Here is a 23521-nt window from a genome sequence, read left to right on the forward strand (position 1 = left end):
CCCCAGGGCTGGGCTCTGCGGAGCATTTCACCATCGGAAGGAACTGGCTGAAAGCCTCTCACTGAGGAATGTCATGGGCAGGAACCTGTTCCGAGTTAATCATTAAGGACTGGGATGCAGATACAGCCAGGAGGTCACTCACCCGGGCTTGTTTAGGGAATAGGAAGTTTGTACCATCCTAAGTGCCTCTGAGAGGCGACCAGTTACGTAAGCCAGGCTCCATCGAGACAGCAGGATGCTGTGCGACCCTTACCCTGGGACTCCAGGCCTGGACCCTTCTAAAGAGGAGTACCTTCTCTAGGGCCTGGAGGTCTGCATAAGACCCACAGAGATACTGCCGCCCTGCTGGGATGCCCCCTCTTCAAAAAGTCCAAGGTGGTGGGGAAACAAGCCTTTTTGATGCCAAACAGAAGCTTGTTTTGTTTTTCTTTTTCATTAAGTGAGAAGCAAGGAGGCAGAGAGAGAGACAGACTCCCGCATGCGCCCGACCGGGATCCACCCGGCATGCCCACCAGGGGGCGATGCTCTGCCCATCTGGGGCGTCGCTCTGCCGCAATCAGAGCCCTCCCCAGCGCCCGGGCAAACTTTGCTCCAATGGAGCCTTGGCTGCGGGAGGGGAAGAGAGAGACAGAGAGGAAGGAGAGGGGGAGGGGTGGAGAAGCAGATGGGCGCCTCTCCTGTGTGCCCTGGCCGGGAATCGAACCTGGGACTCCTGCATGCCAGGCCAACGCTCTACCACTGAGCCAACCGGCCAGGGCCAAGTAAAAGCACAGCATCTAAAACTTCTCTTAGAGCCCTGGCTGGGCAGCTCAGTTGGTTAGTGTTGTTCCAACATGCCGAGGTTGTGGGTTCGGTCCCCACCCAGTCAGGGCACATATAAGAATCAACCACTGCCTGACCTGTGGTGGCGCAGTGGGTAAAGCGTCAACCTGGAAACGCTGAGGTTGCCGGTTCAAAGCCCTGGGCTTGCCTGGTCAAGGCACATATGGGAGTTGATGCTTCCAGCTCCTCCCCCTTCTCTCTGTCTCTCTATCCTCTCTAAAAATAAATAAAGAAATAAAAAAAAAAATTTAAATAAAAAAAAAAAAAGAATCAACCACTGAATGCGTAAGTGGAACAATAAATTAATGTCTGTCTGTCCACACCCTCTCTCAAATCATTAATCAATACAAAAATTAAAAGCAAAACAAAACTTCACTTAGAGTTTGTGGGTCCCCAGGAACAGAAGTGGCCGAGGGCTCCAGTTCTATGGAGAAAAACAGATCAAAGAAAAGTGTTCACGTTTATATAAATGACACACGTGTAAACGTGTGTCCTGTGGGCCCTGTGTGACTTCACGTTCATGGATAATAAAGATGCTGAAGTCTGGAAAGCTATACACACAGATGCTACAGTCATAACATCGGGTGGGTGTCGAGGTGACAGGAGACTTTTATTTATTCTTGCTCACTCCTATCTTTTTTTTTTTTTACTAAAATGAAATTCATAGGACATAAAATTAACCATTTTAAATGGTCCAGTTTGGTGGCATTGAGCACACAATGCTATGCAAGCATCTATTTCCAGAACACTTTTTTTTTAAAAATTATTTATTTGAGAGAGAGAGAGAAGTGAGAGAGAGAGAAAAGAGAAAAACATCAATTTGTTGTTCCACTCATTTATGCATCCACTGGTTGATTCTTGTCTGTGCGCTGACCGGGATGGAACCTAAAACCTGGGCGTATAGGGAAGATGCTCTAACCAACTGAGCTATCCGGCCAGGGCCCCAGAACACTTCCCTTGCCCCAAAGGAACCCCCAAACCCTGTAAAAGTCACTCTCTCCAGCCCCTAGCCATCACTCACCTGAGCCCTGTCTGTATCGAGTTTTCTAGTCTAGCTATTTCATAGACGTGGAATCAATCAGACAACACACGGCCTTCTGTGTCCGGCTTCTTCCACTTCGAGAGTTTGCAAGTTTTGTCCGTCTTGTCAGAATTCCGTTCCTCTTTGTGGCTGAGGAATATTTCACGGTACGGACGGACCACCCACCATGGGGCAAGATTCCATTCATACCAAGAAACGTCCATTCATCCATTTGTCACGGTGGACACTTCCCTGAACGTCTACAATGAGCAGTGGAGACCTCTGTAAGGAGGGCGCGAATCAGCAGGACGGGGCTGTGTTGAGGGACCCTGTGCGAGGCCCCAGGCCCGCCCGTCCCAGTCCACTGCCCTGCGCTAGAACCCCTTCTCCCCTCCACCCACCCTCTCATGGGCTTCACCTCCGAAAACCTCAGGATCTGCAGGAGGAGGTGTGGCGGCAGGGAAGTCGGGGTCACTGCGCACACCAACCAGAACAGGGGTTCACGTCCAGCCCTGGGCTCAGCCAGACCATCGCAACAATGACCCGAACACACCAACCTCCATCATACAGAGCGGTCTGTTGCCTCTGGGCCCCTGAATACTCTGTTCCTCTGCCTGGAACGGCATTCCTCTCCTCCCCCTCCCTCCCGAACCCTCCCTCGCTCCCCATCCTTTGGGTCGAAATGCAGATATCACCTTCCCCAGGACAGGCCTGGGCCTGAAGGCACCCCCACCCCGCGTGCGCGCGCGGGCTCCTCACTTTCCATACCTCCCTGAACACCTGTCTGAAGAGAACTGGGAACCTCAGTCAAAGGTCATCAGGGTTCGCCTCCATTTTTCCTGTGACACAGTTGTGCCCGAGGCGGAAGGGTAACCAGAATCCTGGAGTTTTGGTTGAACAGGTGGCGACCCAGAAAAAGACTACGTTTCCCAGCCTTCTTTGCAGCAAGGCAGGGCATGTGACTAAGCTCTGGCCAATGGGATGTGAGAACAGGCACTCGCTTTCAGGTCCCGTGTTTAAAGGGAAAGTCGGGCTCTTGGCTTCTTTGCTCTTCCTCCCTGCTGGAGGGTGGAGGTGATGGCTGGAGCAGAGCAGCTATTTTGGGCTGCAAGCAGGTATCTTGAGGAGGCTGGTGCAACAAGGCAGAAGAAGTTTTAGTCCCTGACAACATGGGGTCTCCTATCAGCCCTTGGAGGTTTACATTCAGGGTACTACACGAAAGATAAATACACTTCCCTCCTGACTTAGCCACTTTTATGTTGGGGTCCCTTGATGAAACCTCTTACATTTTCATGGACTCCTGGACCGTTTCCAATGATGTAGCTGTTTGGTCTGCGGAGCGGGTTAGATAGCGTCTGTCCAGATGCACGTCCACTCAGAACCTCAGAATGTGGTAAGGGGTGCTGACCCCCAGCTTCTGGCAATTTGACGCCATCAGATTTGGACCTCCTCAGGGCTGTGGGCTGCATCCAACCACCTCACCATGACGCTCCTGTTCTAAGCGAACCGGCTGACTCCGGCCACAGACTCGTAGCCCCCGACACTAAGCCGCACCACGGTTTTGGTTTCATCTGCAGTCTGACAATGGTGCCTCTTTTAATGGCAAAAGCTGCCTAACCGTGGGTGGGTGGTCAAGGTGGCAGAGGCCCTTCCTATTTCCCACCGCCCACAGACCCTGGTGCTGTGTGCTGGCCTTCTCCGGAGTTCACTTAAAGAGATCTCTGACTACCCCCCGTCCGCTCCCCCTGGCCCACACACCTTGGTCAGGCAGCTCTGTCATTGAATGCGGCCACCCCAGAGAGCAGTACCTCAGTCAGGGTGGGGCTGTGCAGATGGGGCCCTATCTGGATATTCCAGATTCTACCCTGACCCTCCTGAGAAGATGTTTCTTCTGATCCCTACGGGTGCCTTTTGGGAACTTTGGGGACATAAGCAATTCTGGTCCACCACCCAGATTCTCTGGTGGGACCAACACAGCTTTGGATCCACTTGGTGGAGGACACTGAGTGCCTGAGGGAGGGGCCTGGGACACAAAGGGTGGGTGTCATGGGTCTCAGGAAGAAAATCTTTGTGCCTGACCAAGCAGAGGCGCAGTGGATAGAGCGTCAGACTGGGACACAGAGGACCCAGGTTGGAAACCCCGAGGTCTCTGCCTGGAGTACAGGCTCACCAGCTTGAGCGAGGGGTCACTGGCTTGAGTGTGGGATCAGAGACATGACCTCACTGGTTTAAGTACAAAGGTCGGTGGCTTGAAGCCCAAGGTCGCTGGCTTGAGCTCCAAGGTCGCTGGCTTGAGCAAGAGGTCACTTGCTCTGCTGTAGCCCCCCAGGTCAAGGCACATATCAAAAAGCAATCAATGAACAACTAAGTAGCTGCAACGAAGAACTGATGCTTCTCTCATCTCTCTCCCTACCTGTCTGTCTGTCCCTATCTGTCCCTCTCTCTGACTTTTTCTCTCTCTCTAAAACAAGGGAAAAAAAAGAAAGAAAATCTTTGTGACTCCAGGTCAGGCACAGACTTCTCAGATACTTAGATATGACTGACAGACATAAAATGCATAAACCGTAAGAGAGAAGAAAAATGGATACATTGGACCTCAGCAAAATTAAGAATCTGTGCTCTGGGAAAGACACACAAAAGAAATTGAAAAGACAAACCCACAGACTGGGGGAGGGGGGTAAAAAGCTCTGCCAATCACCTGTTTGATGAGGTACTGGTGTCCGGAAGATATGAAGAACTCTCACAATTCAGTAACAAGGAAACCATACAAAAACTGAACCGACACTTTGCCCAAGAAGGGCCGCAATGAAGCCCACGAAACATCAGGCGTCTTTGGCAAAACGAACTCAACAGCCAGAGAGAGACTGCGCGCATCCCCGTGGACCCGGGAGGACTCAGGACTGACGACAGCGCGCAGGGCTGCCCGGATGATGCCCGCAGCTGGGCTCCGCAGCCTGGGGCGGAGAGGACACCACTGCACAAATACCCAAATGCCAAAGTTCACGCGGTTCTGTTCCTAACCCGCCCCAGCCGGAACCAACTCCAAAGTCCTCCAGCTGGTGAAGGACCTCGAGCACCAGCGTCCGAGGACTCGCGGCAAGGAAGAGGGCTTGACCTTCCAGGGCGCTCTGCTTAGTGACAGAGGCCGCACGCCGAGGCCATCCCTGCTTCACTCCGCTTCTGTGACGTGGCGAGGACCAACCACGGCTCGCCAGGGCCCGGGCTGTAGGACGGCTTGAAGAGAGAGGGGCGTGCGTTGGGGCTAGGGGGCGGGGCTGGGGGCAGAGCTGCGTCCCGAGCGCCGGTGCTCGCACACCGAGTCTGTAAACCTTGCAGAGATGCCCAGTCTAAAAAACAAAACAAAAACAAAACAAAACGACCCCCCCACACACACACAAAACTGTGCATTTGACCGTATTAGTTTAAAAAATGGAAGGAATAGGCACACGCCAAGTGGTTGGCTCCGACCCCCACTCGGGACGTCTCCCTTACATGCCCCTTTTCCTGGGTTTCCTATCCGGCCGGACCCCAACCTAGAAGGCCTCCGCAGGCGGCCAGGTTCATTCTCCGGCCTCCCCACTGCCGGGACGCCGCGACAGCCTCACGTGTGATAGCCTCGCGTGTGACATTCCCGCCGCCGCTCCCGAGTGCGGGGTGAGGCGTAGGTGGCCATGCCCCGCGCGCCCTAAGCCTTCTCCACCCCACCCCCCCGCTGAGGGCGCGCTGTGGGGGCGTGGAAAGGTGGGGCGGGGTGGCGGGCGCCTACACCCCCATCCCCAACACCGCAGCCCCCCTCCGCGCCCCTCCCTCCCCTCTAGTACCCCTCTCCTCCCCCGCGGCCCCGCGCCCGCGCGCCCCCGCGGCACCCGCGCCCCTCCTTCCCTCCTTCCTCTCCCCCGCGCGCGCCTACGCAGCGCCCCCTCCCTCCCGCGGCTGGCGGAGGCGCGCGCCCTCGCGGAGACGCGGCGAGCGGGCGCACTCGGCGGGCAGCGGGAGCGCGGCCGTTGCGGGCCGGCCCGCGGGGCTGAGGCCGAGCGAGCCAGGCCCGCGCACCGGCCGGGCGCCCACCATGCGGCGGCTGCGGCGCCTGGCGCACCTGGTGCTCTTCTGCCCCTTCTCCAAGGGTCTGCAGGTAGGCGCGCCGCGGCCCGGCCCTGCCCCGGTGCCCAACCCTCCCCGCCTTCGGTTCTCGGGCCGCGGCCAGGCGCGTGGCCTCCAGGGGTGGGTGGGGGCCCGGGGCCGGATTCAGAACGCGGGATGAGTGGCCGCCGGGGAGGCTGGGCGTACCGGGATGGCGCCGCGGTGGGCGGTATTGCGGGGGCGCGCGGAAGGGCCGGGGGCGCCCATGCTGCGAGGTGGCAGCCCCTGCGCCTAGGGCTGTAGAAGTCCCGTCCCCCCCCCCCCTCCAGGGCTAGACCCTTTATCTCAGAGGCCCAGAAACCTCGTGAAAAACGTTCTTTCCTCTACGTAAAGAAAGGGGTTGTTTTTCTGTGTTAGACAACTTGGGGCACATAAATACCCCAAGAAGGACATACATAACCCACCCACCCCCACCCCCGGTCACCCCCCAACCAGCCTTAGTGTAAGGTGTGCCCTAACCCCACGCTGACCTTGCACAAGTCCAGTTTTTACCAGGGCACCCCATCTGCAGGGGAGGCCCGGCTGCCTTGGGTGCCAGCTCTGGCGGGGGGACCCTGTCCCCTCTGGGTGGTCCGAACCAGACCCATGTCAGAGCCTCACATCATCCAGGCCCGTCTTGTGACCGCAATGCCCTATAGGACAGCCCTGATCAGACCCTTTCTGGGGCCAGGACAAGAGGGTTCCTGCCAGGGTGACGTCCTTGGCCCAGGGCCCAGCTGTCCTCGACTCCCCTCTGGGAAGAACTGGGGAGAAGTGGGAACCAGGGACCACACGGTTTACCTGTCTGTGCCAGACGCCCGCCTTGCCTGCCCAGGGTCCCGGGGTGCATGGTGCTCGGTCGCCCAGCCCCGGGCAGGTGGAGAGCTGAGACTCAGGGCTCTGAGGGCCCACCCTCATGCTGGAGGTGGCCTGTGCTCTGGCCCCAAGCTTTGATGGGCAGCCTTGACCATTATAGGGGTGGCTCGGGGACAGCAGAGGGCTCCCTGTGGTCTGAGTCCTGCCCTGCCCTCTCTTGAGTGTGGAGACACCCTCTGAACCTCGGTTTCCCTGCCTGTGACAGTCCCTCCTGGGTTGGTGGTGCATGTAGGGGGCTAGCCCGTGGGCCACAGGTCACTGTGCTCTTACTGTCCTCCGAGCAACTCTGCCCATCCCCACAAGCGGCTCCTCGGGATGAGTAAGACCTCCCGTCCCAGGGCCCACTCACTGGTGCCGGGTCAGGGTAGGGCAGTGGGGTTCAGGGGATGCTCCTGGAGGAAGTACCCACGGAAGATGAGGACCTGGGTGGGGTCAGTCAGAGTTAGCCAAGTGGGTCTGCGTACTGGAAGGGCCCCCAGGTCAAGGCCAGGGGCCTGCAGAGGTTGGGGTGGGGGGCGTGGAGTGGGCTGTGTCTGGCAGAGGTTGGGGTGGGGGGCGTGGAGTGGGCTGTGTCTGGCAGAGGTTGGGGTGGGGGACGTGGAGTGGGCTGTGTCTGGCAGAGGTTGGGGTGGGGGGCGTGGAGTGGGCTGGGTCTGGGGCTCCTGCAACTGCTCTGTGAAGCCAGCTCCCCCCCCCATCCTGGGCCAACACTGGCTACAGCCTGCCCCCCTCCTGTCCCCCAGGACCCCACGGCCGAACGCTCACCCAGGCCCTGCCCACCATCACCTCAGGTGTTGTTCACCAATGGCTGGAAGCCTCGGACCCTGTCCTGTCCCCACAACATCCCCCAGCTCCCTGCCCCCACCCAGGGCTTCTCTGCTTTCCTGTTTTTTCCTTTTGAACAAATCTGACGGGAAACAGACGCTATGACAGGGTCAAGTGGCCCGAGGCCCAACTCCCACGTCTGGCCAGGGCTCCCCCAGTCTCTGCTAAGGGGCTGAGCCTGCCCCCTGAGCTCTCCGGGGGCCTCCCTGCAGCAGCTCCTCCCAGGGCAGCAAGCCGGGTAAGCAGGTGCCAGGAAGTAGGAGGTTTGGGCCCTGCCTCTCGGGAGGAACCACAGAGATGAACACAGCTGTCCTCAGTGGGGAGCTGGTGGCCCTGTGTCGGGTGTCACAGGGCAGCCCCCAGCCCCCACCTCCCAGCTAACCAGGACCCAGGACTGGAGCTGATGCTTGGCTCACGCGTGGGCAAGGTGTGGCCAACGCCGGTAGTGGCATCTCCTCTGGGGACAGGCTGGCCTGACACCCTGGGCCCCCTGCTCTCCTGTCCCCCCCACCCCGTCCCCTGCCGGGGGTGGGGGCCCAGCTGCTGGTCGTGGACCGCAGCCTGAGAGACCAGAGATTTGCCAGGACAGGGAGTGGGGAAGGGAGGTGGAGCCCCTGCCTGGGGCTGGGGGCGGCATGGAGACAGCGCCCGGCCCTCCTGCTGTGGGCTCGCCTGTGATTCCCCTCGTTGTGTGTGGGGGGCACTGCGGGAGGGCCTGACCTGCATGGAAGCAGTTCCTGGCCACTTAGATCGTATCCTACAGTTCTTTTTTTTTTACAGGGACAGAGAGAGAGTCAGAGAGAGGGATAGGTAGGACAGACAGACAGGAACGGAGAGAGATGAGAAGCATCAATCATCAGTTTTTCGTTGAGACCCCTTAGTTGTTCATTGATTGCTTTCTCATGTGTGCCTTGACCACGGGCCTTCAGCAGACCGAGTGACCCCTTGCTCGAGCCAGCGACCTTGGGTCCAAGCTGGTGAGCTTTGCTCAGACCAGGTGAGCCTGTGCTCAAGCTGGCGACCTCGGGGTCTCAAACCTGGGTCCTCCGCATCCCAGTCCGACGCTCTATCCACTGCACCACCGCCTGGTCAGGCTCCTACAGTTCTTTATTTTGGTAGTAGATTCCACGTAATACAAAACTGTCCGTCTTCAGCACGTCTGGGCGCGAGGCTCAGCGGCGTGAGGTCCATCCACACCGTCGTTGTTGTGTGGCCACCACCACCGTCCTCTCCGGGACTTTCTCATCTTTCCCAAAGTGACTCTCTGTCCCCCGTGAAACACTGACTCCCGTCCCCTCCCGCGCCCTACCGTCTGCTCCCTGTCTCCGTGGTTCTGACCCCTCCAGGGGCCTCACGTGAGGGTCACCTGACGGGGCTTGTCCCCTCGCTGCGTCTGGCGTATTTCACTGGGCGTCATGGTTCCAAGGCTCATCCCCGCGGGAGCGCGAGGCAGGACCTCCTCCCTTCTTGAGGAGGAACGGCATTCGCCCGCCTGCCGGGATCGTCCCGTCCTGGGTCCTGGGTGTGTTTGTCCGGCCCTCTATCGGGGGCACTTGGGGCGTGTGTTCCTCACTCTGGCTGTTGGGAACACGCCGCCCTGAAGGGGGCTGTGGGAGGCCGTGCCCCCGCCCTCTGCACGCGCAGCCTCCAAGGCGGGTCTTTCTGCTGGCCCCGGTCCAGCCGGTCCAGCCAGGGTTCTCCACCGGTCAGAGAATGACGGGGTGCAGGCGTTGGGATTCTCCAGCCTGCTCTGGTGCGGCGGTCACACGTCATGACATGAGGGCAGGACAGGAGGAAAATCTGAAAAAATATATTTATTCAGCCAAATGAAGAGTTGAGTACCCTGCACCCTCCACCACACACACACACACACACTCACACTCACACACACTCACACACACACTCACACACACATACATACTCACACACACTCACACTCACACACACTCACACACACACATACATACTCACACACACTCACACTCACACACACTCACACACACTCACACACACATACATACTCACACACACTCACACTCACACACTCACACACACTCACACACACATACATACTCACACACACATACATACTCACACACACTCACACTCACACACTCACACACACTCACACACACTCACACACACACATACATACTCACACACACTCACACTCACACACTCACACACACTCACACACACTCACACACACACATACATACTCACACACACTCACACTCACACACTCACACACACACATACATACACACACTCACACTCACACACTCACACACACTCACACACACATACATACTCACACACACTCACACTCACACACTCACACACACTCACACACACACTCACACACACACATACATACTCACACACACTCACACTCACACACTCACACACACTCACACACACACTCACACTCACACACATACACTCACACACACACACACACACACACACTTTGAAGTGGATTTTTACCCACCTGTGTATTTAAAACTCCGGCCCTGGCCCTCACCCTAGAGTGGGCGGAAGGAGACCCCGCAGGGTCCCGGGTGGCAGGCAGTCCTGGGCGCTGGGGCAGGGCAGGGCCAATGGGAAGGCCGGGGTCTGAGAGGGAGCACCACGCCCTGGAAGTGCCCCTTCCTCATGCGCCCCCTCCCCCAGCAGGGCCGGCTCCCGGGCCTCAGGGTCAAGTACGTCTTCCTGGTCTGGCTGGGCATCTTTGCGGGCAGCTGGCTGGCATACGTGAACTACTCGTCCTACACGGAGCTCTGCCGTGGGCATGTCTGCCAGGTGGTCATCGTAAGTGTCCCCCGGGGGCCGGGGTGTGGGCTGGTGTGGGGCGGCAGGCACCCAGGCAGGGAGGGTCCTTCCTCAGAGGCCCGTGAAGGTGGGCGGGGGGGTTTTAAGATGGGTCCTCTGGCTGGGGGTGGCGGGAGGAGGGATGGGTCCTCTGGCTGGGGGTGGTGGGGAGAGCACGTGTGGTAGCTGAGGATGGACAGACGGACACTCCAGATCTGTGGGGGGAGAATGGACTAGGCAGCCGTTGGTGACCTTGAGGGCCCCTCCTGGTGACAAGGGTCTCTCAAAGGAGGTGGCAGGGCCTGGTCCTCTTGAGCCTCCTGCTTGGGGGACAGCCGTGGTTTATGGACTCAGGGAGACCTCAGGCTTTGAACGTGGCTGCACTCGCCACAGCCGGGCAGCCTGGGGCTTCTGATGCTCTGAAAGGTGACGAGGGGTCCTGGGTTCTATGTGGTGACTGAAGCCGGCCCAGAAGGCTCAGGCAGGCCTGCTCCGTCCGAGACGGCGGTAGGGAGGGGCACGGGGTCCAGAGCCCGTGGAGCCCATGTGACTGGACTTGCAAAGGGCCCGGTGGCGCTCAGTTCTCAGATGTTGACTGAGTGTCTCTGGACGGTGCCCTGGCCAGCCAGCACCGGGCACTGAGGACGCCGCCCTCATGCTCGGGGTGGGGGGTGCTCACAGGCGGCCTGCAGGGGCCAGGTCTGAGCTGGGCACAGCCCCATGGCTCTGCCCTCACCTCCCCGAGGCTGGGGGTGTACAGGGCAGACACACGTCTGGAGACAGAGATGGGGCCCCGGCCTCAGGGGAGGCACTGCCGGTGGACAGCTTGGGTGGGGGTGTGGCGCATGGGTGCGGCTGGGGAGGCCCAGGATGGGCCAGGCAGTCCGGTGCAGCACAGAGGTCAGCCTGAGGACCCCAGAGCGCAGGTGCACCATTGGAGTGAGGGTGGTGGGTGGACAGGTCTTCCAGTGAGACCTGGGAGGAGGCGAGAGCTGAGGGTCTGGCCGTTAGGGCGCAGGGGGCCATGGTCAGGGTCACAGGTACTTTCTGAACACTTCCTGTGTGCCTGCGGAAGCTTCCCCCACCCCCAGCCCCACCCCGTCCTCACACAGAGGGCTGAGGACTGTTGGGGACCGGGCCCAGGAGGAATGTGCCCCTCCCGCCAGGAGGAAGCTGCAGCCTCCACGCCCCTGGTTGCCCTGGCCTGGCCAGTGGACAGGGGTCTGTCTCTTCACCAGGCCCAGCTCCCCCGAGGCCTGTGCCCAGGGTGGTGGGGACACTCCCTTCCCTCCAGAGGAGACCTGCCCACCTCGCGGGGCTGTCAGCCGTCTCAGAGAAGTTCCTCAGCTTGTCCAAGGGCAGGACCTGAGCAGGACCCGGAGCGCACAGGCCTCTGGGTGCTGGGCCTCCTGCGTCCCTCTGCGCGGCCCAGTCTGCAGGAGGGAAACAGGCGAGGAGGTGACCGTGGCTTGCCTCCAGCCTGATGGGCCGCTGGACACACTGCCTGCCTCACGGCTGCGAAGCCCCTCCCAGCCCTCGTGGGCGCCAGCAGGCGGACCTTGGGCTGCAGGACCTCCCTGCGGGGTGGAGGGTTGGAGGTGTGCGCTTTCTCCTAGTTTTCTTTCCGCCTTGACTCACGGCTGTCCCGTGCCTCCTTCACAGTCCACACATCTGACCCCGGCCCTCCTGCCTCCTCACTTGGGGGGCGCTGTGTTCGACACACCCCTTTGCCTCTCTCCTGCCTCCTCACTTGGGGGGCGCTGAGTTCTACACACTCCTTTGCCTCTCTCCTTCCTCCCAGCCTGGCTCCCCTGGGCCTGGGCTCCATGGCAACGGTGTGCACATCCAGAATTCATTCAGAGGGAGTTTGCTTCAAAGGGAAGGGCCTGATGCGTCACCTCTGGGCACCCCTGTTCCTGCTCGGGTCAGCCCATCCCCCGCGGGGCAGGGGACAGCAGCTGCTGCTGAGAGGTTCTCACTGTGTCCATCTGCCTAATGAGGTGGCCTGGTGGTGGTGGTGGGGCAGGCGGCAGGGGACAGACAGCCCAGATAGGTGCTGGGAGGAGAGCGAGGCAGCCCGACGACATCGCCCAGCGGGCTGCCGGCCTCTTGCTGCACACCTGGGCGGTGGGGGGGGCCTGCTGCTCCGCGTCAGCCCCCCGGGACCAACCTGGGGAGAACTGGAGGTCTGTTCAGGAGCAGTTGTGCCGAGCAGCTTGGCATCTCGCAGGACGGTGGGCACGGTGGGCAGGGGCACAGGCTGAGCCCCACCAGCTGAGCAGGCGCCCGGGCCGTGTGGTGCCTGGTTCCTGGCCGTGGCAGTCTAGGGCCCCCCGGAGAAGTTCCGTGGCCCGAAAGCCAGGGGCCCAGTGGCAGATGTGACGAGGGCCTCAGCCTGCCCACCCGGGGGAGCACCTGTGAAGGGCAGGCAGGGTTCACAGTGGCCGCTCAGCCTGCCTCCCCGGCCACTTCCTGGCGTGTCCCTCCCCTCCGCAGTGTGACCAGTACCGCAAGGGCATCATCTCGGGCTCCATCTGCCAGGACCTGTGCAGCCTGCACAAGGTGGAGTGGAGGACCTGCCTTTCCTCCGCCCCGGGCCAGCAGGTGAGCCCGGTGGGGCTGGATCCAGGGCCGTGCCGGGAGGGGGCCTGCGGCTCAGAGGCTGAGGTATAGCGGGGCGTTGGGGGAGGACACTTGTCCACGGAGGATCCCTGTGGCCCACCCAGGTGTACAGCGGGCTCTGGCAGGGCAAGGAGGTGACCATCAAGTGCGGCATCGAGGAGAGCCTGAACTCCGAGGACCGGTTGGGCGCGGGCCCCCGGCGGGAGCTGGTGCTGTTTGACAAACCCACTCGGGGCACCTCGATGAAAGAGTTCCGGGAGATGACCCTCAGCTTTCTCAAGGTCAGTTGGGTTCCCTGGGGGCGGTGTCCAGTTCATGTCCAGAGATGTGGGCACAGGGTGGGAGGTGGGCCAGGAGGGGGCTGTACTGGCCAGCCAGGCTTCTGACCCCTGCGCTCCAAGCAGACCCTCGCTCAGGGACCGCCCACTGGGCTGGATCAGCGAGGGAGAGCAGGGAGCCGTGTGCCTGGGCACGGCAGGAGTGGGGTGAGGGCCGACGAGAAGGAGCAGGCCCACCCCCACCCCGAGCGCAGGTGGGGGCACAGCTCCATGAGAGATGCTCGTAGGTGGGTAGTCAGGGTGGCCTCCCAGGAGGTGGCAGTCGGAGGCTGGGCTCCCCTGAGCTGTCGGTTGTGCTGGGTTCTGCATGCAGGCTACCCAGCCAGCACCCGAGGGTCTGGCAGGACCACACCAAGGCCTGCTTCCTGTCACCTTGGCAACACCACTGTCTCCCTTTCTTTTGGTCCCGAACATCAGGCGAACCTGGGAGACCTGCCCTCCCTGCCCGCACTGGTCGGACAGGTCCTGCTCATGGCCGACTTCAACAAGGACAGCAGGGTGTCGCTGGCAGAGGCCAAGTCGGTGTGGGCGCTGCTGCAGCACAACGAGTTCCTGCTGCTGCTGTCCCTGCGGAAGGAGCACGCCGCCCGGCTGCTGGGCTGCTGCGGGGACCTGTACGTCACCGAGGGCGTCCCGCACAGCTCCTGGCTCGGGGCCGCGCTCCCGCCCGTCCTGCGCCCGCTGCTGCCTCCCGCCCTGCTCCGGGCGCTGCAGCAGTGGCTGGGGCCCGCGTGGCCCTGGCGGGCCAAGATCGCCATCGGCCTGCTGGAGTTCGTGGAGGACCTCTTCCACGGCGCCCACGGGACCTTCTACATGTGCGAGACCACGCTGGCCAACGTGGGCTACACGGCCCAGTACGACTTCCGCATGGCCGACCTGCAGCAGGTGGCGCCCGAGGCCGCCGTGCGCCGCTTCCTGCAGGGGCGCCGCTGCCAGCGCAGCGAGGACTGCACCTACGGGCACGACTGCAGGGCACCCTGTGACCGGCTCATGCGGCGCTGCAAGGGCGACCTCCTGCAGCCCAACCTGGCCAAGGTGTGCGCGCTGCTGCGGGAGTACCTGCTGCCCGGCGCCCCCCACGACCTGCGCGAGGAGCTGGGCTCGCAGCTGCGCACCTGCACCACGCTGAGCGGGCTGGCCAGCCAGGTGGAGGCCCACCACTCCCTGGTGCTCAGCCACCTCAAGACCCTGCTGTGGAAGAAGATCTCCAACACCAAGTACTCCTGACGGCGGCTGGCCCGGCCCCGCCCGGCCCGGATGGAACCGGGTCGGAGGAGGGATGAGGGTCACCAACAGACCGCTGCCCCGGGGCCTGGCTCCCCCTACACTCATGTGGGGCCCTATAGCCATGCTGGCCCTCGGGCCTCCTCTGCCCACCATGTAGCTGACAGGACAGGGCTGCAGAGCTGGACACAGCTGCTCGTTTCCCGCCCGCTAGTCCCTGTGACCAGATTCCCTCAACCGCACCCTCCCTCTCCCCAGGGTCCAACAGCCCAGAGGGACAGATGGACCATTTAGCTGGAGTGGACATTTAGGGACCACTTAGCTGGAGCAAGGCTGGAGGCAGGACCTGGAGCCTGAGCAAGGGCTGGCCGAGGGGACCCTCCCAGGTTAGACTGGGCGTTACTTTCAGGAACATCTGATGTAAATAAAACAGCTTTTCTGTGAGTACTCTGGAGTCCCCCTGCTGTGCAGACCACCCCCAGCAGTGTGGGCAGGGAGGTGGGGGCTGCCCTTGCCTCCTGCACAGAACAGGGCACGGTTCAGGTGGCCAGAGGCCTCAGTGGGCCATCCCAGAGCCCTGCCGGACCCCTTGAGCTCCTCGAGGGTGGAGGAATTGCGTCCTTCACTGGGTGAGTGGGTGGTGTGGGAGGGGACACCACAAGCTAGCTGACCCCAGGACCAGCCCCCACCTGGGTTAGGGCCCATGGTGGTGAAGGGACCAACAAGTATGGTGTCCTAGCAAGTGGGGGACGCACGGACGTCCCCTGCTGAGTCTGACACCCTCACCTGGAGCCCTGCGTTGCCCGTCCAGCCCCCACCACCCCTGCCCCTAGCAGGACCCCATGCACCTCAGGGCCTGACACCCCTTCCCCACGTCCCAGCCTCAGCCCATCTCATGCAGGAACATGCAGATCAGTTTATTCATGACCCACTTATTTAGTCTGAAGTTTTGCCAACGCAAATACTTTCTCTGAAGATGTATGAAGTAAATGCTTCAACTCCCTCCGGAACACATCAGAATGTTTCTTCCCATCTGGGTTTTCCCTGTGGGGAAGGTGATCCAAATATGTAGAGAAAGTTTGGGAGTGTGGGGGCTCTGGGCGGCCAGGCTTTGCTCACCAATATTATAGTTGATGTGGCCGTGAGCTTGGACTGCATGGGCCCACTTAGATATGTTTTTACCCCACTAGATATATTGGGACACAACTTATTTTTGATTTTAGGGAGAAACATAGATTTATTCCTCTCATTCATGCCCTCATTGGCTGATTCCTGTGTGTGCCCTGACCGGGGATCAAACCCTCACCCTTGGGATGCGAAGGACCCAGGTTTGAGACCCCAAGGTCGCCAGCTTGAGCCCAAGGTCGCTGGCTCGAGCAAGGGGTCACTTGGTCTGCTGTAGCCCCCAGTCAAGGCACATGAGAAAGCAATCAATGAACAACTAAGGTGTCTCAACCAAAAACGGATACTTCTCATCTCCGTTCCTGTCTGTCCCTATCTATCCCTCTCTGTCTCTGTAAAAATAAAATAAAGAGGATGAGTTTAGTGCCAGCCAAGGACAGTCTGAAAACTTTAGAAAGGTTAAAAAAATGTCAAGCTAACTTCTCTGACACTGAGAAAAATCATTGAGGAGAAAGGATGTTCACCTGAACTCATTTTTAAAGCAGGCCGAACCCCCTTGGCCACAGTGCCATGGAGGACGTGCATTAGGCGGAGAGCAAACACAGGACAGAGGCAGGGCCAGGCCAGCTGCTGTGCGGGTGCAGCGGGGTCACCCACAGGGCTGTGCCACCCAGCTGTGAAGGGAACATGAAGTGGGCTTGTAGGAGGTCCGGACACCAGACCTTCTCTGGATTGGGCCCACTGATGCTCTGTCCCCAAGTCAGGAACACCTGGCCTGTAAGAGACTGCTTTCCAAGTCCTGATGCTGCACAATGCCCCGCCAACCTGAACCCTGTGCCCCACACTGAAAAGTCTAGACGGAACACAAGATGCGTCATTACCAAGTAACTTACAGAAACAATCCGAGAAACGAAAAGGTCAGAAATGACAATGTTTCACCTGACCTGTGGTGGCGCAGTGGATAAAGCGTCAACCTGGAAACACTGAGGTTGCCGGTTCAAAGCCCTGGGCTTGCCTGGTCAAGGCACATATGGGAGTTGGTGCTTCCTGCTCCTCCCCCCCCTCTCTATAATGAATAAATAAAATCTTTAAAAAAAAAAAAAAAAAATGACAAGTGTTTCTTTCTCTGTGCGCCCCAGAGCGAGCACCTGCCTCTCCTCCCCTCCCCACCCCACCCCCACAGTGCAGAGACCTGCCACGGTTAACAAGTGTGTCTGTCTTCATGTAGGACGAGGAACGCACATTTGTCACCATCATCACCCAATAGCCACTGTGTGCAGCGCTGGTACGGACCTGGAGAGCCTGTCCTTCCAAAGGAGTGGCATTTCACATAAAATAATGAGTCACGTTACCGTACAGCAATCCACTCTGGGAACTGGAGACACTGCCCTTCATCACAGCGAAGTTAAAATAAGTGACAATGTTCCCAAGCTGCACCATGAATGACACTGTAACCCTGTGCACAGTTCTGTACCGTCTGTTCCCTAGCACGCAGGGCAGTGAGTGTAAGTGTATGTGGTTCACTTTATTGGCAGAACCCTGCACACAATACAGAGCAGCAGGGTCACCCAGCACCCCCCCGACAGTGTGCGGGGCTGCCCAGCAACAGCTGGCTGTCAGGAGCCTCACCGGCTGAGCACACAGGATGCGGCCCCACAAGGGCGTTCTGTGCAGAACCCTTAGGAGAGGAGCCTGCCATCCTGTGTGGGCGCCGACTGCTCCCAGCTCTCCGACACCCTTGTAGCAGACGCGGGGACCAGCAGCACTGACTGCTGCCTCCTCTGTTGAGACGTTGAGTCGGGCAGCATCTTCCAGGACCGAGGATGCTTCCTGGGCTGGTCCAGCAGAATCTCCATCTCGGAACCGAAAACCAGCTGCTTCCGAGGTGGACTAATAGCCTCTCAGCTGGCCACGCCCCCTGCCCTCAGGACAGCAGAGCAGAGGCGGTTTCTGGAATGCAAACACAAGGCTGCTGAACCCGGTTGGCTCAGTGGTAGAGCGTCGCCTGGTGTGCAGGAGTCCCGGGTTCGATTCCTGGCCAGGGCACACAGGAGAAGCGCCCATCTGCTTCTCCACCCCTCCCCCTCTCCTTCCTCTCTGTCTCTCTCTTCCCCTCCTACAGCCGAGGCTCCATTGGAGCAAAGTTGGCCTGGGAGCTGGGGATGGCTCTGTGGCCTCTGCCTCAGGCGCTAGATAGAATGGCTCTGGTTGCAGCAGAGCAACGCCCCAGATGGGCAGAGCATTACCCCTTGGTGGGCATGCCAGGTGGATCCCGGTCAGGTGCATGCAGGAGTCTGACTGCCTCCCTGCTTCTCATTTCAGAATCATGCCCTGTAGCAAACTGAAACTGTGAGCCAACCTGTCCTGCAACAAGCCACAGGATATGAAGGGCCTGACCAAGAGACGGTGAGCGAAAAACAGAGGTCGCTCGGTAACAGTAAGAATAGCCAGAAGCCTGACCAGGCAGTGGCGCAGTGGATAGAGCGTCGGACTGGGATGCGGAAGACCCAGGTTCGAGACCCCGAGGTCACCAGCTTGAGCGCGGGCTCATCTGGTTTGAGCAAAAGCTCACCAGCTTGAAACCAAGGTCGCTGGCTCCAGCAAGGGGTTACTTGGTCTGCTGAAGGCCCACGGTCAAGGCACATATGAGAAAGCAATCAATGAACTAAGGTGTTGCAACGCACAATGAAAAACTAATGATTGATGCTTCTCATCTCTCTCCATTCCTGCCTGTCCCTGTCTATCCCTCTCTCTGACTCACTCTCTGTCTCTGAAAAAAAAAAAAAAAAAAAAAAAAAAAAAAAAAAATTAAAAAAAAAAAGAATAGCCAGAAGTTCTCATAACAAAGCTGCTTCCTCCCAAGTTTAGATGGACTAAGGGTCAGAGATAAAGCACAATCCAACCCCCTGTCCTGTCCCACACCTCAGGGCTTGCCGATAACTGATGATGTCCCCTCCCAGGCAGGGTCACATGGCTCTGCTGTGAGGACCCTCGTCCTCCCGCCAGCACCCACAGCGTGCCCCCTCAGAGCGGCTTTCCCTGCCCGTCAACCCTCAGAGGGCACAGCCCCACGAGAATCCCAGCCAGGCTGCTTGACCCACAGAAACGGTGAGTTGTCCTAAAGGACCAAGTTCCTGGGCAATGTGTTATTCAGCAGCTGGCAACAAACACACATCTGACAGGTGAGGGGACTGGCTAGCCTCCAGCTGCCCCTCCCCACCGGACAATGGACGCTGTGCCACCACCCGGCTGCTTCCTGAGGTCAAGGGGGCCCTCACCATCAGCCACTGAAAAAGAAGTGTCACCAAGAAACCGAACCCTCCCCTCGCAAAGCACACCCACCCACGGGCCGGAGAGCGAGAAGTGCTGTCATCAGAGGACCACCTGCCTGTCCCAGTCACTTTCAACTTTGCAGCCTCATGCTGCCAGCCTGGGTTTCGAAGGGGCTGCCGCAGAGCACAGACAACAGAGAGGCTGAGCGTCCGCATCCCCCCCTTCCCGAGAGCAGCATTTTGGGGGCAGCACAGGAACAAGCACAGCACCCCTCCCTCGGTGGCAGGGCTACAGGGCAGACCCTTTCCCAAGTCAAAAGCCAACCAACTCCAAATAGCCGATGACTCTTCACTCTTCCCCAAACTAGCATCATTCCACACTTGGCCCCAGCCAGATTCTGGCAAACCAGTGTCCACGTGAGGGCCCAGAAGTCCCCAGATCCCAGCAAGCTGCCCCCTGTCCTGAGGAGTCCTGGGTGGCCGAGCCCACACCTGCAGTCCCTCCCAAGCAGCCTGCACCAAGCCGGGCCCGTGCCCTTTCTGAATCCAAGGAAGGAAAGAGGATGGGCGACCAGACAGGCACGCCTGCTCAGGGACGGCCCAACCGAGCCTTGGGGAACCCAGTCTGCCTGTGGGTCCCAGCCGTGTCCGAGCCGTGTCCTGATGGGATTCTGCAGCAGGGCGAGTCGACCTCAGCACTATCAACACCCGGGGCCCAGCAGCGTCCCCGGTCTCTGCCCACTGGACCCCAACAACCCCGCCCAGCTGCTGTCCCCAGACAGAGCTCCATGAAGGCCACACAACTTGCCTGTAGGTGGACAGGACTGACATAGCACCTGTTCCACTCTCACATCAAATGTCTTAGAACAGATGCAGGAGTGTCTTGCTTTATTTTTAATTTAAAACCAGAAAGCCGGCCCTGGCCGGTTGGCTCAGCGGTAGAGCGTTGGCCTAGCGTGCGGAGGACCCGGGTTCGATTCCCGGCCAGGGCACACAGGAGAAGCGCCCATTTGCTTCTCCACCCCTCCGCCGCGCTTTCCTCTCTGTCTCTCTCTTCCCCTCCCGCAGCCAAGGCTCCATTGGAGCAAAGATGGCCCGGGCGCTGGGGATGGCTCTGTGGCCTCTGCCTCAGGCGCTAGAGTGGCTCTGGTCGCAACATGGCGACGCCCCGGAGGGGCAGAGCATCGCCCCCTGGTGGGCGTGCCGGGTGGATCCCGGTCGGGCGCATGCGGGAGTCTGTCTGACTGTCTCTCCCTGTTTCCAGCTTCAGGAAAAAAAAAAAAAAAAAAAAAAAAAAAAAAAAAAAAAAAAAACCAGAAAGCCTAGCCTGACCTGTGGTGGTGCAGTGGATAAAGCGTCAATCTGGAAACACTGAGGTAGCGGTTCAAAACCCTGGGCCTGCCTGGTCAAGGGAGTTGATGCTTCCTGCCCCTCCCCCCTTCTCTCTCTCTCCTCTCTATAATGAATAAATAAAATCTTTAAAAGAAAAACAACAAAAAAACCCAGAAAGTCTCTTACCTCGAATATATGGCCGAGATCTTGTGTGGCTGTTGACAGCACTCAGCGCTCTACCTGTAAGGGGACAAGGGCATCCCAGTAGGGTTACAAAGAGTGGCCTCTTCATTCCCCAGTGCCCTGGGTTGGGACAATCATTTGCCAAGTCAAAGTTGGCCCACTGAGGGGCTCCACATGGGGGCCGACTTGCAACCCATCAACAGGCAAATACGGGGAGCAAACCTCTGGCATGCCCCCACCCTGTTCCAAACTGACCAAACACCTCTGGTTCTTTAAAAAGTGCTCTGCTTGTCTCAAGGTTTCCTATAGTGTGGGTGTGACTGCCCACCCAGGGCCCCACAGGCCCAGAAAGTTCCATCAGCGTAGTGGTTCTCAGCCAGGGATGCCCGACACACCTGCCCAAGGACTGCTAAAGAGCCCCCCGCCCAGACCTACATACAGAACACCATCCCTCTCCTGGTCAATCCCACTGTGCCCGAGCTTGCCATGTGCGTCCACACCCACACCCCTCAGTCCTCAGGTCGACCTGATCTTACACAAGAAAAGCAAAACCAAAGTGCTGAGGGGCTCTCGCCCGGGGTTCCCGACTGGAAGCCCAAACACAGGTCTGACCGCCAGTGCCCACGGGATCAAAATGCCAGCTGGCCGGGAGCTGTAAGGACTGTCAGGCTACAAACCATTCTTAGTGCCCACTGTTCTGAGCACTGAGCGTAGAAATAGCCACTTCCTCTTTGCCCTGAGGTCACAGGCGCAGCACGGGGCAGCTGCGTCCGTGGTGCTGGCAGACCCAGCACTGCAGGGCATTCGTGCCCCCCCCCCCAGGGCCCAAGCCCTGTGCTTCCTCTGCCCACTCAGGACCTGAAGCCCAGAGCGGAGAGCAGGGAGGACACAGGCTACAAGCTGGGCTCAGGAACCTCCCAGTCTTACACACTGGTGGGTCCCTGACCTGTGGAACCACCTGACGTTTAAATCGTACAACAGGACTTCCAACGATGCTGGCTGCCGTCCGTTAGACTTGTTTTAAGAGGCAGAGCAGCCTCCCATGACTACTCTGACATTTAAATCTACTTTAAAGGACCCGAACGACCTGATTGTTAGGTGACATTCACTCCCCCCCCCCCATCCCCAAAGGAAAATTTTGGTGCTGCCACACTTTTCAACCATGGGGACAGGCAAAGAATGCTCAGATTCCCACCAAGTCGGCCTAAACCCACTCACTCACCTTTTCCATCCATCCCCGGGCCAGTGGCGGGCTCCTACCTCCTTCCTGCCGACGCATGACAACCGCGTGCTCTGACTGACGCCAGCGGAGAACTAGGAGAGAGAGACCCGAGCCGCGCTTACTTGCCGGGGCCAGGTTGCAGCGCGCGCCAGCCAGCAGCCCGGCGCAGGGGCCGGTGTCAGACCATCATCAACCCTCCAGCGTCCACGGCCGGGACGCCGGGATAGCAGACACAAGCCTCTCTTCTCTCTGCCACCTGATGACACAGACGTGGCACCGCAGCTACGCCTGCAACGCCTCCAGGGGCAACGCGCGCGGAAGGGGACCCCCGGCTTCCTCCATTCCCCACCCTGTGGGCGGCAGGCGGGCTGTCACTCAGCACGGGGCTGGATCTGCAAGCTCCACCTCCGGGCAGACCTGTTCCTGCACGGACCTGCCACCCTCACCCCCACCCCCCAGGATGCCCCCTTCCAGGAGGAGCTCACTTTCCAGCAGACAAACTCCCCAAAGAGAAAAAAAAATTCCAGTTTATACGAATCTTTTAAATGCACAGAGCAGCCCTGCCGCCCGAGTGGGTCGTGGTGCACCCGGTCTCCCAGGCGACGGGCCGCGCTCGGCCTGTGTGTGACCCCCGCGGACACCCCCGGGCCCCGCGCCGCCCAGCCGCCAGGGAAGGGAGTCGGTCCACCTTCTAAAATAACAACAGATCACCCAGGGCGCAGAGCCACCCGCGCGAGGACCCAGTCCCGCGAGGGCAGACGCGGGCGACGGCTCCCTGACCGTACCCGCCTCCTCTCCACCGGGCGCGCGGAGGTCGCTGGGCCACGAACCTCGAGGCTGCGCAAAGCCGTCGCCTCCATGAGCACTCCCGCCTCCGCCGTCACCCGGAAAGAACGCGTGAGCGCGCGCCGCGCCTTTTATAGGGCGAGCGGAGTACGGCGGCCGGCGAGGGACAGGCTGCCCCGCAGCGCCCTCTAGCGGCCCTTCCCTTTTCTGCCCAGCGGCCGCCCTTCTATCCCCGCCCCCTTCCGCCACCGCTCCCGGCCTGCGCATGCGCCTCGATCACTTGTGGGTGAACTAAGCGCCGCAGAAGGTCCTCCTCTTGCAGGTTGGGACCCTGCAAAACGGGGATCCCGGTGGGACCTACATCCCGTGGGTAACGGGACTGCGTGAGCTGGCCAGCCTGCTCAAAGCACTTGGAGCCGTGCTACCTAGCACTCCACGATGTCTAAACGTAGTTACTGTCCCCCGCCCTCGTGACATGATGGGCCATGAGCTGGAACCACTTCTTTGTTCGCTGTGGGAAAGTCTCCTGCTCCCCGGGGAGCTCCGGTTGAGCTGCTCGCGCCTGCCCCAGTCCCCCGAGATGCTGCCCTACCCCCGCCCCTGGGGCTGGGCCCGAGGCCCCGCCAAAGGTTGCACCACACACACACACACACACACACACACACACACACACCCCAGGAGCCCCTCAGGACACCCCGCCCCCCAGAGGGGACTCGGCTTCACCCACTCAGGAGGGGTCTCCTAAGTGCCATCTCTGATGGTGCTCTGATGGGCACTGGGAGCGGCGTTTGGCTTCCTCTTTTAACTGGAAGCTTCTGAGGTCGTGTGGGGAAGGCTTCCGGGGGATACTTCCCACAAGAGGTCATCGCTACTTTGGGTGGAAGGGGGTCCAGCGCTGGATCCAGCTACACCTCACGTAAGTGACCGCTAAGGAGGCACCTGCGTG

The 23521-nt window shown here is 59.8% G+C and overlaps 1 protein-coding gene, 1 long non-coding RNA gene and 2 other non-coding genes across 6 annotated transcripts; 1 reads left to right on the top strand and 3 right to left on the bottom strand.

Moving 5' to 3' along the window:
- Window positions 1-5662: 5662 nt before the first annotated feature.
- Window positions 5663-15102, top strand: DIPK1B (divergent protein kinase domain 1B). 2 transcript variants are annotated; one of them, XM_066255769.1, is made up of 5 exons: window positions 5663-5975; window positions 10337-10474; window positions 12971-13078; window positions 13201-13377; window positions 13852-15102. In XM_066255769.1, exons 1-5 carry the CDS (start codon window positions 5913-5915, stop codon window positions 14659-14661), a joined length of 1296 nt encoding a protein of 431 aa, XP_066111866.1. In that variant the 5' UTR covers window positions 5663-5912; the 3' UTR covers window positions 14662-15102. The 2 variants fall into 2 exon arrangements, with proteins under 2 accessions (XP_066111866.1, XP_066111867.1); XM_066255770.1 differs by having other exon boundaries at window positions 5668-5975; window positions 10340-10474.
- Window positions 15103-17286: 2184 nt separating this feature from the next.
- LOC136323866 (uncharacterized) lies at window positions 17287-22687 on the bottom strand. 2 transcript variants are annotated; one of them, XR_010729016.1, is made up of 4 exons: window positions 22575-22687; window positions 21790-21881; window positions 20571-20624; window positions 17287-17730 (listed from the first exon to the last, which is right to left on the bottom strand). It is a non-coding gene; the product is annotated as an uncharacterized lncRNA (long non-coding RNA). The 2 variants fall into 2 exon arrangements; XR_010729017.1 differs by having other exon boundaries at window positions 22620-22682.
- LOC136327522 (small nucleolar RNA SNORA43) lies at window positions 21227-21364 on the bottom strand. The gene has a single exon (XR_010729721.1). It is a non-coding gene; the product is annotated as a small nucleolar RNA SNORA43 (small nucleolar RNA).
- LOC136327575 (small nucleolar RNA SNORA17) lies at window positions 21964-22099 on the bottom strand. Its single transcript, XR_010729763.1, has one exon. It is a non-coding gene; the product is annotated as a small nucleolar RNA SNORA17 (small nucleolar RNA).
- Window positions 22688-23521: the final 834 nt, after the last annotated feature.

Source organism: Saccopteryx bilineata, chromosome 2 (assembly GCF_036850765.1).
Source record: "Saccopteryx bilineata isolate mSacBil1 chromosome 2, mSacBil1_pri_phased_curated, whole genome shotgun sequence".
Classification (NCBI taxonomy): Eukaryota; Metazoa; Chordata; class Mammalia; order Chiroptera; family Emballonuridae; genus Saccopteryx; species Saccopteryx bilineata.

Coding starts and splice junctions, on each gene's coding strand:
- DIPK1B (XM_066255769.1), top strand. CDS start 5,913: ATGCGGCGGCTGCGGCGCCTGGCGCACCTGGTGCTCTTCTGCCCCTTC. Junction 5,976..10,336: donor CCTTCTCCAAGGGTCTGCAG/GTAGGCGCGCCG, acceptor CCCCTCCCCCAG/CAGGGCCGGCTCCCGGGCCT. Junction 13,378..13,851: donor TGACCCTCAGCTTTCTCAAG/GTCAGTTGGGTT, acceptor CCCGAACATCAG/GCGAACCTGGGAGACCTGCC.